Source organism: Gigantopelta aegis, chromosome 9 (genome assembly GCF_016097555.1).
Source record: "Gigantopelta aegis isolate Gae_Host chromosome 9, Gae_host_genome, whole genome shotgun sequence".
NCBI lineage: Eukaryota > Metazoa > Mollusca > Gastropoda > Neomphalida > Peltospiridae > Gigantopelta > Gigantopelta aegis.
This window is the reverse complement of record NC_054707.1, coordinates 31,183,011-31,197,376: the sequence shown is the minus strand read 5'-3', so window position 1 is coordinate 31,197,376 and position 14,366 is coordinate 31,183,011. Positions and strand designations below refer to the sequence as shown.

The following is a 14,366-nucleotide window of genomic DNA, read 5'->3' as shown; positions in this document are numbered from 1 at the left end:
TACAACTGTTACAATGTAATAATCATTCAGTAAAAGATCTAAATGTATAATATATTATTATTAATATAACAACTACTGTAGTGAAATATTACAATTGTTGCAATGTAATTATCATCCAGTAAATAACAAGTAAGATATCTAAATGGAACAATGTTACAGTCAGTGTTAAGATACTACACCAGTTACATTGTAATGATCACTTAGTAAATAACTAACTTACTTAATAAACTAAATATATTCATCATTAAAAAACTCAATTATCATACAATGTACATATGGACATGAATTATAACACACACACACCACACACACAAACAATACCTCAATTATTTATCATTACAATAAAAGCAAAACACTGTTAACGCATATATTATCAAGCACCGTTGTGTCGAACTTGTTTATGTCGATATTAATATTAAAATTAGTGTTAAAATAAATAAAAGATTTAAAAAGGTAGATGTCGATTGCACAATCTAAAATCAATGCCGTACCGGTATTGTGAGCATGTTACCAACCACCAAAAGTGTTGCCCACAATTGACTGTAAACAAATGATTTGTATCTGTAATTACTGTAATAGTTCACGTGTAAGACCATTGAACAAGATACTAAAATGGTCTTATTGAGCTTAAAAGAAAACGCTAGCAGACGACGATTGTTACAGAATGCAACTAGACATGTGAGAAATTGTGGACTGAGAAAAGTAGGAGTAATTTGTCTTGATAGGTTAACTAGTTGTTACTGTAATTGACAAAGAAGGCAGCGATCTCAGTGTTTATTCAATGACACCACTGTTTCTGCTATGCTGACTTTCTTATGGCAATTGAGTCCAAAGATTCGGGTATGACCCAGACGACAATGTTCCCTCATCATACTTAGTAACCAACAGTGTAACTTCAGAGGAATATGCACGTGCCGACGACAGCCGAGCACTTTACCACCTACGCTCCCAAGTCAGACGACAGCATGGCCAAACAGGTGTTAACTGTCCGTGGTCCTGTTGTATCTGAAGTTGATGCAAGGATTGTCACAAAAAATGACGAGACTTCGATGTTTAAATGTTTTAGCTCTGCAGCTTTGATGCAATGAAAACAAGTTTATATTGCGTGTCATCCACAGTGATTTTAATTTCACAATTTATAGAAATTTTAAAAGATGAATAACTTTAATAGAACATGCACAGTGGTAGATTGATTAATTAATAGATGATTAATTTATTTTTATACCATGATAATTTTCATCGGCTTAAATTTAAAAAAATGTATGATTTGATAAAAATAAATTTTTATATCTATTTTAAATATTACTTTTTTAAAACATATTTCAGTTAATGTTTGAGTCAATATTTGGTCAAGTCGATATTGTTTTGTGGTTTCCATGATATCAATAACAATGGTGCTCGACTGTATATCAGTATGTTATAAGGAGCTAATTGCAAGTTTTCACAGTTAAATGATAAACCATTCCAAAGCAATTATGTATCCCAGCACAGAGACTAGGAAACTACAATATGACATCATAATCTAGGAATCCTTGCATTTTTGAGCAGTGTTTGAAATGTTTTCAGTAAAATGATCAGATCCAACAAATAAAAACCATTGAAAACCATTGGCTTGGAATCATCCATCATCGGTTGCATTTTATGGATGATAACGAATGTGAAAAATAGACCATTTACAGCTTTATCAGCTTTACAGTTATTTGTGTTTACCTGTTCGAGTCCACAAGTGTATAGAGTGGTCCTCCCTCAGAGCCTGGAATACACCGGGCATCAGTTAGAATGATACATCTGTTCTTCCCAGCCAGGTTGCTGATCACACCTCGACTATAGGAATTTACCAGAACATTAGGAAACAGGTTTCCAAATGGAGTGGCACAAATTTCAGCTGCTTCACCAATGTGACAAAGTGTTGGTGACCTTACAGAGAGAGCGGACTTGTAAGGAACCAAGTTGTCTACCTTGATTAAAAGGCAATATGGAAGCAGTTTGAATGTAATAACTTCAGCATCGTGCTTTTCTTTCAAAGACACATTATTGTTCAGTTTGCCGTCATCAGAGGTGTCAGTGAACTGCCAGTCTCTCTGTGGAGTTAGATGTTTCAAGGCATTTTCAAACCTGCCACATTTGAATAAGGATACAACTGACCCAGCATGTGTTGACAAGTCTGGATTTCTGCTTGTGATGGTCGAGCTTACAAGTGCTGACTGATACTTAGACAAGAGAACATCCTGGGACAGGTAGTGTTTGCTGGAGTTGTCTCTGCTCGATCTCTCCAAGATGACCTCCACACTAACATGGCCGACAATCTCTTCAGACAAGCTATCCAGCTGTGACAAGACAACATTCTGGAGATGCTGGTCTTTCAGGACAATGGCGCCCAGCAAACTGGCATGAGTGATGATAAATCCTTGCACTGTGTCAATCATGATGCCACTACCTGTTCCATCTGCTACACACTTTGTAGACTTCAGTGTCACTATGCAAGATTGAGCATAACGCGTCATGTTGTTCTAGTACAAGGTAACATCTAAAAGCAAAAAATAACATATCAATTTAAACTAAAAACAATTGCATTCTACTGGCCTTATTTAGAGAATACTCAACAACCTATGAGACAATACTGAATATCTTGCAGAGTGAAATCCTTCACAAGCCATTACAAGGTGAAGGATAACATCAATTAACAATTGCAAGATAATATTCTATGTACTGACATCCAAAATTATTTAAATTCCTTTACAATTTAGATAATGGAAATAAAATGGCTGTTAAATACTGTTAAAGTCAGTGAAAGTGAATTTTCATTAAAAAACATGCATTTTGACACAATGACATCTGCACCCATAGAACGAAATGCACATGCTAAACTGGTATAAAAATCAGTTGACACTACACAGTAACTGAAAGTACAGAGACAAAATGTCTGTCAGTTGAATTTTGTGGACTCTTAGGACTACTAGGGTTAGGAATGGAATACTGCATGTCACTATACCCATTAATGACCGTCACTTGCAACTTTTCAATGGTATTCGGACGGCTCTCGAACATCGTGTCAGTCAACAGTTTAAAAAGTTTGTTCATTAATCATTGACTATTGGATGTAAAACATCTGGTAATTTTTACATTTAGTTTTAAAGTGGAAACCCACTATATTTTTCCATTAGTAGCAAGCAATCTTTTATATGCACTATCCAACAGACAGGATAGCATATACTATGTCCTTTAATATACCAGTCGTGGTGTACTGTCTGGAACAAGAAATAACCAAATGGGCCCACCGACGGGGATTGATCACAAACTGACCATGCATCAAGAGAATGTTTTACCACTGAGCTACGTCCCGCTCCGTTAACAGCCAGTGGCAAGGTGACTGAGGGATCATGGTATCATTGACACTACTGAGGAGACACATTAACGCAAACACTCCGACATGACATACTGAGATGGGCATCGAGGTTTTGCCATTGGCAAGTATGAGACTGAGGATGAATTTTATTCTCCGATGTAAAAGAAAGAAAGAAATGTTTTATTTAACGACACACTCAACACATTTTATTTTACGGTTCTATAGCATCAGACATATGGTTATGGACCACACAGATATTGAGAGAAGAAACTCACTGTCACCACTTCATGGGCTACTCTTTTCAATTAGCAACAAGGGATCTTTTATATACACCATCCTACAGACAGGGAAGTACATACCACAGCCTTTGTGGTGCACTGGCTGGAACGAGAAATAGCCCAAAGGGCCTACCGACGGGGATCGATCCCACACCAACCGTGCACCAAGCGAGCGCTTTACCACTGAGCTATGTCCCGACCCCTCTCTGATGCATGTATACACACCTCAAGCCCCTCCTGCTCCGGAATTAGTCACTGGCGAAGTCAGAGGCTAAATCCGAGGTGGGCGTGCCTGAACCTTTGTGGATATGGGCACGTAAAAAGAGTTCCCAATCCCAATCACACCTCAAGGTGAACATGTAACGCCAAACTGTGTCCAAGAAGTTCAGAGAGGTGGTCTCATTGCCTGAGGAGGAATCTGTCAGGACTTGGAAAACAAGATATGATCTGGACAAGGATTTACTGTTATGTGCAGTAGACCGTGAAACGTAGGTCACAGTGACCTTGTAATAGTATGCGACACATCTCCATCCCAAGTTTTTCTTACATGTGAGGTTTGATGGTCCTGCAAGATATAGTCCGGACAAGGATAGACCATGAAAAGTAGGTCACAGCGACCTAGTAATAGTACGCGATATACCGCCATTCCAAGTTGTTCCTACATGTGAGGTTTGATGGTCCTCTATGCATCTACATACAAGATATGGTCTGGACAAGAAAATGTTAACAGACGGATGAACAGATGGACAGACAACGCCATACCATAATACGACCCATCATAGACAGGCATATAAAAAGGCTTGTTGTCATTCAAAACAACCTTAATGCACAGTTTTGACATAAAATATTTTGACTCTTTGTTACCATTTCTTCAACAAGAGCCTTTTCAAGGTAGACAACACTAGACCCCATATTACAAGGATGACACAGGACTTCCTCAACAACATTAACATTCCTGCTTTGCCATGGCCAGCATGTTCTCCTGACATGAACCCCATCGAACATTTGTGGGGTTATCTTAACAGACAAATCAGAAGATGACCAGTACCACCAGTCAACCGCCAGGACATGGAGTGATCTTTTTTTGACAAATGGAAATGGATTCCCACTGTGATCATCCAGTACTTGATGTCATCAATCATATGTGGCGACACATTGCGGCTTCAATTTAATGCAAAGGTGGCCATACTCACTATTTATTCAGTGACTTGGTAGACATGACATGCTGTTGTTGGACAGGTGTTTTGACACCGACATGGTAGATGTGACATGCTATTGTTGGACAGGTGTTTTGACACTGACATTGTAGACGTGACATGCTGTTGTTGGACAGATGTTTTGACACTGACATTGCAGACTTTACATGCTGTTGTTGGACAGGTCTTTTGACACTGATAATGTAGATGTGACATGCTGTTGTTGGACAGGTGTTCTGACACTTGACATTGAAGACATGACATGCTGTTGCTGGACAGGTGTTTTGACATTGACATGGTAGATGTGACATGCTGTTATTGGACAGGTGTTTTGACACCGATAAAGTAGATGTGACGTGCTGTTGTTGGACGAGTGTTTTGATACTGACAATGTAGATGTGACATGCTGTTGTTGGACAGGTGTTTTGAGACCAGCATTATATACGTGACATGCTGTTGTTGGACAGGTGTTTTAACACTGACATGGTAGATGTGACATGCTGTTGCTGGACAGGTGTTTTGACACTGACAATGTAGATGTGACATGCTGTTGCTGGACAGGTGTTTTGACACGGACATTGAAGACATGACATGCTGTTGCTGGACAGGTGTTTTGACACTGACAATGTAGATGTCACATGCTGTTGTTGAACTGGTGTTTTGACACCGACATGGTAGATGTGACATGCTGTTGCTGGACAGGTGTTTTGACACTGACATGGTAGATGTGACATGCTGTTGCTGGACAGGTGTTTTGACACTGACAATGTAGATGTGACATGCTGTTGTTGGACTGGTGTTTTGACACTGACATGGTAGATGTGTCATGCTGTTGCTGGACAGGTGTTTTGACACTGACATTGAAGACATGACATGCTGTTGCTGGACAGGTGTTTTGACACTGACATTGAAGACATGACATGCTGTTGCTGGACAGGTGTTTTGACACTGACAATGTAGATGTGACGTGCTGTTGTTGGACTGGTTTTGACACTGACATGGTAGATGTGACATGCTGTTGCTGGACAGGTGTTTTGACACTGACAATGTAGATGTGATGTGCTGTTGTTGGACAGGTGTTTTGACACTGACATTGAAGATGTGACATGCTGTTGCTGGACAGGTATTTTGACACTGACAATGTAGATGTGATGTGCTGTTGTTGGACAGGTTTTTTTGACACTGACATTGAAGACGTGACATGCTGTTGTTGGACAGGTGTTTTGACACCGACATTGTAGATGTGACATGGTGTTGCTGGACAGGTGTATTTACACTGACATTGTAGATGTGACGTGCTTTTGTTGGACAGGTGTTTTGACACTGACATTGAAGATGTGAAATGCTGTTGTTGGACGTGAAATGCTGTTGTTGGACAGGTGTTTTGTCACTGACATTGCTGACTTGACATGCTGTTGACATTGTGAATCACCTCCTGGGAATATTTGGTTTTCAAAATCTTGATTAGCAACTACTGTTTAATGTTTAAAAATTGTGTAGCGATCTCTAAAACTTGTGTAGTGAATTGTGACGCGACACTGAACAAAATATTCTCCGATTTCATTTTGATGCCCCATGTGTCTTTGTGTCAGTTACGCGAAACATGTAAAATGAATTATCTTTTGAACAAGCAGTCTTTTAAAGTCTTGGTATAGTTTCTTTTGGACATCAGTTTATTTCTTATACACCTGTTGGTGAGTATACCATGTATTAATATGACTGGTTTCTCCTAGTAGATGATGACCCACCTGCCACAACCAAACCATCCAATAAAATAAGGACAACCAAAATCAATTGTTCCGTGACACATAACTTAACTTGAAACTGATTACTGTGTGATGTTTAAGTTAAAGTTACAAGCACAAAAGCCATAAATATGTTTTAGTTGAAAAAAATATTCTAATTTATTTAAACCTGTTTTTTGAGAATATGTAAAAAATAGAATACTATATTTGTGTAGACCTGACATAGAATACCTTTTATGTTACAATTCATTGTTTAAAACCATATTCAAAATACATTTTGAAACAAATTAGATAAATGGTATGTAGAATTCTTTATTTAAATACACATATTAAAATACTAGTATTTAGTCAAAACAAAACATTTGATTTGTACAAATTTTATTTGTAATTTCAAAAACACAACTGGAAAAATCTTGGAAAAACATTGTTCAATTTGTGTGTAACTGCCTTAAAATGAAAAAGACTAATTTAAGTGCAGTATCATCCAAATCCTAGTGGATGCTGTATGGTCACATCCAGACCATGTCTTGAACCAACAATACACCAGATGTACATGAAACGAATTAACATTCTAAGCAAAAATCTTTAAATGTTTACCAGAAGTACTGTACAGTTAAAATTAAAGTTTTGTTAACGATAGCACTAGAGCACTTTCATTTATTAATCTTTGGCTATTGGATGTCAAACATTTGATAATTCTGACTTATAGTATTTAGAGAGGAAACCTGCTAAAAATATTTCATGTAAGGAACAAGGGATTTTTTATATGTACAGACAGTATAGCACATACCACAGCCTTTGATATACCAGTCGTGGGAAACGGGCTGGAATGATAAATAGCCCAAAGGGTTCACCGACAGAGATCAATCTTACAATGACCACACATCAGGCAAGCACTTTACCACTGGTCTACGTTTTGCCCCCAGTGTACAATATTTTTAAGACTTACTATCATGGCACACATTGTGAGCATGTCAAGTTGGCCAATAGGTATTCTCTTTGTTTGCTAAACTGGCATAACTAATCAATGGTATAGCCACGATTTTATAGTTGGGGGCATCTACACTGTTGTCATGCTATAAAAGGTGGTGCAGGCCAAAAATTGTGATTGGGGGACAAACATTGTGATTGGTCGTTGACAATTTATAAGTGATGGGTAGAATCTCTAGTCTCTTTATTTATATTTAATAAGAAAAAAAACCTGGGGATACATTTCCATCAGCGTGTGGCCTTCAACTGAACCATAATGCCTTTTACAAAATTGGGGACAGAACAAGGACTGCAGAGACTGACATCACTGTATTAACATGGGTGTCGTTGAGTGCGTTGTTAATTAAAACATTTCATCCTTTTTTCATGCATTCATTTACTTAATTATTCATTTATTTGATCATCTGTCCATCGATCCATTCACCCAGACATCCATTCATTCACTCACTTCGTCATTTGTTTGGTCATCCATAAATCCATTCATTCATTCATTCGGCCCACTGATTCATTGAATCACTAGTAGAAGTGTTGTTTCTCAGTGGGAGTCAGGTGGTTATTTCATCTCAGGGCTTCCATCTTGCCTTGTTCTCCCAGCCTCTAGGACACAATCTCATGGGCATACATTGACCTGGGACTTCACCCTCAAAATTAAGGTGGGGGGGGGGGGGGGGCTTTCCAATAAAATTAACAAAAATATTTACTAAATCTACTAACAAATAATACACACAAAAAGAAGATAATAATATTTAAAAGTATGTAACATACATGAACTGATGATTATGAATCTGTCATTAGCATATTTGAATTTTCCTTAAGTTAGTACTGTATCTGGAAGAAGGAAATGTTTGATTTAATGACGTACTCAACACATTTTATTTGTGGTTATATGGATCCGTTATATGTACCACCCCACAGATAGGATAGTATATACCACAGTCTTTGTTACACCAGTCGTGGATCACTGGCTGGAATGAGAAATAGCCCAATGGGGCCACTGATGGGGATCGATCCTAAACTGTCTGTGCATCAAGCGAGTGCATTACCACTGGGCTATGTCCCGCCCCTAGTACTGAACGAGGTCTGTTAAAAAAGTATCCGACCTTATTTGTTTCCTTGGAAACCAGTTGCAGCCGAGAGGCGAAAGTGGGTAAAGTGTGGTAGTAGACTTACTGCGCATGCACAATTTTTTGCAGCATCGCCCGGTGAGTCCGGTTCAGCCAGGCAGCCGGTGTTCGTGGTTGTGTAACACGTGATCGTCACATTTACACTTTACGTGTAATGACAGAACGTGTTGAACAGCGTTACTGCATCAAGTTTTACCAAAAGCTTGGTGATACCCAAACTGAAACAATTCGTAAGATTCAGCATACCTTCGGCAATGATGCTATGGGGGTTACACAAATTAAAGAATGGTTTAACCAGTTTAAAGAAGGCCGAACCTAGGTTGACAGTGACCAGCGATCAGATAGGCTGTCAACAAACTGAAATCCACATGTCATTGACCAAGTGTGCAATTTCACCATGGAAGACCGTCGGTTGACCGTCCAAGAAATTGCAAATGACGTTCAGATTAGTGAAGGTTCTGCACACGCCATTTTAACAGTTGATTTGGACATGCACAGGACATGCTGGTGTGCACTAACGGTAATCCTGACTTCCTGAAGACCGTGATCACTGGTGATGAGTCTTGGGTGTTACGGGTATGATCCAGAAACCAAGGCTCAGTCGTCGCAGTGGAAGTCTCCAGCATCCCCAAGGCTAAAGAAAGCAAGACAGGTAAGGAGCAAAGTCAAAGTGTTGCTGACTGGGTTTTTTTCTACTACCACAGTGTTGTGCATCATGAATACGCACCAGAAGGCCAAACTATTAACAAGCAATATTATCAAGAGGTTCTCCGTCGTCTTCATGATGCAGTTCGGTGCAAGAGACCGGACCTGTGGGAGTCACGCAACTGGCCCCGGCCCATTCTTCACACCTGGTCCAGGATTTCTTGGCCAAGGACGGAATTACTCAGATCTGGCAGACTCATTACTCTCCAGATATGGCTCCTTGTGATTTTTGGCTGTTCCACAAGCTGAAGGTCCCCGATTTGAAAGCCAAGAGGACATCATGAAGACCGCGGCGGTGCACCTGACAGCCATTCCAAAACAGGACTTCCAGAAATGTTTCCAGCAATGAAAGGACTGCTGGGCTAAGTGTGTGGAGTCACAAGGGGCCTACATCGAAGGAGATTAGAATGGCGTACACTCAGAAATTATCTCCCCCTTAGAGGTCGCGTCGTCACTATACACCCTAGAGTCTCGCTTTAAACAGCTGTTCAGTAGTGTGATTTGAAGCCACTGGTCGTATAAAATTACATGTCCGCCTCTGAACGAACAGGAAAAGTGGTCATATTTTTTCAGACGATGATGCATTTCACAAAGAATGTCTGGACTGCATAACGGATCTAGTATATGACAAAATACAACAACAACAACAACAAAAAACAAAACAAACAGTAAATCGCTAAAAAACGAGGCGTTTGTATGTCACTGCCAAAAACCTATCCATTCTCGGTGTGTGGTTTTAAAACAAAATTAATTATTTATATATTATTTTAATAAAATCTAGTTGAAATATTATATTTTCTTCCTTTTATGTATGCTATGTGGACATTTGTTTATTTGTGTGTTTGGTTCACTGCTTTTTCATTTTGGTGAGGGGGAGGGTTTAGGTGAGTTCGTCCTACCCCCCATGGCATTGATCATGTTTGTTGTCGATTATTTAATTAATTAATTAATTTATTTTTAATTAATAATTTCACAGACTAAAAGAAAAAATGTTTTAGAAACAACACCTTTTTTTATTTATGTACAGGGCCAGTGGAGTGTATTTGAAAGTGGGGATGGGGTGGGGTACTTATAGTGTGCTGTTTGTTAAAATGTTGTGGCGTATGTGAGAGAAAGAGAGACAGACAGACAGACAGACAGAGAGAGAGAGAGTGTGTATACATGTATTTGAGGGCCCGAACCTGTTTGTGGGGGTTCGGTGGCATGCTCACCCAGAATACGTTTAAATATCGTATGTTAACATAGGGCCTATGACATCTCCAGACTTTTGAGAACAGTAACAGGAAAAAAGAGGAGACCATGGCCCTATCGGCCCTCGCCTTTTCCACAGCCCCTAATACACAATTTGAAGAAGAAAATAATAGTTTGAGACATGCAAATAGCATACATACAATATAAACAGAATAGTGAGATGTGGAGTGCCCATTGAGGTGTAAAAACAATTGTTTCTTGAAAACGACCCTACCTAAAAAAAAAAAAAGGCTTACCCTGATTATTTTTTCCCTTTTTTTTTGAAGTTAAAAAGTACAGATGTAGTTGGGGTTTTTTAAAGTTTAGACTGGCCCTACCTAATATTTTTAAGTCATGTTCCCAGAATTTTTTTAGGTACAAGGCAGAATAAAATTTTCTTTTCTTCATTTGTTAAAACTCAACATTTGATTATTCCTTTGTTAATCTATCTATAGGGGGCCTTTTAGTTGGGTATCTCTTTTGTAAGCTGTAATATGTATGTAGGATGCATTTTCTTTTTATACTAAGCATATCTGAAATTACTGATAAAAACACTACCAAAGGATGCTGTGATGGTGGTGTAAACAAATAAATGCATTTTCTTTTTATACTTAAGGCATAACAGAACAAACTGTTTTGTTTTTGCTAGTGACCCAAAAACAAACTAACCATAACAAAATACTTCCCAAATTATAATCTAGAATTTATTTACATAAATATCCTGAAACTGGAAATTTTAATATTTGTTCAAAAAATAATTTTTTTTTTTTTCTTTATTTTTTTTGAGAGGGGGTCTCTTTTTATTCTTTGTCTTTTTTTTATTATTGCCTAACTGGACTATTTTGGACAAATGTAGCAAAATTCCAACATTTTATTCTCCATTGACTGTTTAAGCCTATAACAGTTTATAATATTTTTACTTTTTGGGGGAGTATGTTGACTATATTGTGATAAATTCTAGTATGGCATTGAAAAACCTCACACTGTTGGACTGAAAATATAAATACCAGACAGGTATTGTTTATGTACAGTTTATCAAATACATGTACATGCTAAGCAAGTAACTCATCATACATTGAACATGAAACAAACCATGTGTGAATACTGCATGTAATGCATCTCTTGAAATTAATGTAATTAGTGTTAATTGGTGTTGTACCTATATTCACTTTAAACTATTAGTAAACCATAAGTGTACTTTTATATATAGTCATAATTATTTATTGCTGCATCTGGTTTTAGAAATCCACATTTGTAAAATAGCAGTATTTTGTTTCTTTAATTTATAATTTATTACTCTTGCAGCCTTTGGAGAGAAAAAATAGTATAATGTCTAAAGCAGTTTTCAATTGGTTAATTTCATTATCAGTGGAAATCATGGAAAGTCATGAATTTTCTTGGTAAATAAGTGTATGAACCATGATAAAGATTATTTACATTGGACTTTTCTTAATATGAGTACTGAAAAGTATAAAATTTAGATACCGGTAGGTCAAATAGATTTATGTTAAAACATTCTCAGTGAAATCAGAATTTCTATCAGATTATGTCATTTTGTACACACAAATTAAATTATTTACATTAACAAATTATAAATATTGAAAAACAATACCACTATCATTTCTAATTTCATGTAAATGTGTGTGAAAAAGCATTGTTATATTTCTACTTACATGTGAAAAAAACAAAAAAAAAAAAAAAACATATTTAATATTTTAAATTTCCTATTTATTTTTCATCATTTGAAAATATAATATTTATTTCTGTAATTATATATGTATGTTATTGATTTTTTAAAATTTATTACATGTATACATATAAATATTTTTTAATTTTTTAATTTTACATTGAATATATATTTTTTATTTATTTATTTATTTTGTTTGGGTTGGGTTTGGGTTTTTTGGGGGTTTTTTTCATTGAAATAATTTATTAAAAATAATTGTTGACAAATTTGGTTGAATTTACTCTATTCTGCAAACGAATAATTTGTGGTTTTAAACACGTATATCTTCATATTAAATCGCGATAACAAACATTGAATAGTAAATGAATGAATGAATGTTTAACGACACCCCAGCACGAAAAATACATCGGCTACTGGGTTTCAAAACTATGATAAACAAATAACATTGAATAGAACCCGGAAGTAAACAGCGAAGAATGGAACGTGGTGTTTTACAAATTAAAACTTTATTAAATGCTGTTACCAGTATTATCAGTCAAATGTGTACACATTTAATGGTTTTGGCATGGTGGATATATGATAGAAAGTTGTAAGAACGATAGGGAGTAGCCTACGTGGTTGGGGAAAACCCACGATTTAGCTGGACATTATTTTGTTCTTTTTTATTCTTCCATTTTTTTTTTTTTTACTACCAACTGCGGAATTTCGTAGATTTTTATTATTTACTTCAATTTTAGCCGTTCTACACTTTAGTCACATACATGCTCACAATTAGGTCGGGAATAATAGAGTGGATATACCGATCGGTGCTTTACGACAATACAAATTTAGAAAAAGGAATGGTGTATAGTGCACGAGCGTCACCTGTCGGAAAGTCTCCGATTGTTCGCCATTGGAACTCAAAATTTAAGTTACTTTTTTTCCCCGGCCTAAGGTCGGATACTTTTTGAACAGACATTGTATCTCTGCACAAGACTAATTTCAAAAGAAGTTCTGACAGAGTTTGAGTGGATCCAGTCATGATTCACTGCTGGGAGAAACGTCTTTAAATATTATTTTGGTATATATTATACTTAAGATTAAATACCATTACAAGTAACCAAGGAACATTTGGCTCTGTATTGTGTCGACCATTCGCTACGCACGTTTCAAAGATTGCTACACAGTTTTACAACATTAAACAGTAGTTGCTAATGAATTTTTAACTGACTATAAATATTGCTAATCAAGATTTTGAAAATAAAAGGTTCAGTAGTTGCTTATCAATTTTCAATTGACTGGCAATATCTCAAATCAAGATTTCGAAAACAAAATGTTCCCTGTTAATGAACCAACTCATTGCCACATCTAATACACAAATGTATCAATTCAACTCAGGGCCAACTCAGTTCAGGGCCATAGCGTCGTTTGAACCTAGCAGGGTGGGGTGCGGGGTGAATATGAACAGGTCAGGTCATAGGTCTTAATGTGCACATTCAGAACAAGCTGTTGTAACACACGCCTGTCATGGACACAGGTGTCTACTTACACTAGCTCCTTCTTCCAGGACAGGAAAGGGGTAGGGGGTGGGTGGGAGAAGGGACATGTGCAAGGGATCACGAGCAGCCCAACCAGGGTCGGTAGTGGGTAAGGGTTGGTTTTGGTGCTATTAAATTTACAAATATGTCCTGTAGGATTAAAGTCAAATAGAAAATGTTGCGAAATTTCTTGAAGGTCATTTTCACACATAATTTAGAACGGTTTATCAAAATTTAAAATAGAGAGCTCTATAATTGGTTGATTCGATTATTACTGGTAGTTGATTGGACGGTAGCTCCTAAGAGTGGACACCATCTATACTACTCAAAAGAATTTAAGGGTCAGACGATATTTTCGACATTATTTTCTGAATGTCAATTATATTAGCTAGACCATAATGTCACGCATGGTATTGTTCCATTTTGACGAAAGTGGGTCTAAGCAACCCATAAATGAATTAAAATCCACTGTCATTGACACTGTCGACTAGTTCTAATGGCGAAAACATGCTTACATTTGCACGTAAATTAGGGCGAAAGCGAAAGGT

At 37.1% G+C, this 14,366-nt stretch overlaps 1 protein-coding gene across 2 annotated transcripts in view; it reads right to left on the bottom strand.

Annotated features, from left to right (window-relative positions):
• The window catches only part of LOC121380847 (peroxisomal leader peptide-processing protease-like), a 37,628-nt gene that overhangs the window by 20,161 nt on the left and 3,101 nt on the right, over window positions 1-14,366 (bottom strand). For both annotated transcript variants that reach the window (XM_041509838.1, XM_041509837.1), the window contains exon 2: window positions 1,711-2,527. In XM_041509838.1, the coding sequence (XP_041365772.1) occupies window positions 1,711-2,504 (794 nt within the window). In that variant the 5' untranslated portion in view covers window positions 2,505-2,527. The remainder of the gene's footprint in view (window positions 1-1,710; window positions 2,528-14,366) is intronic.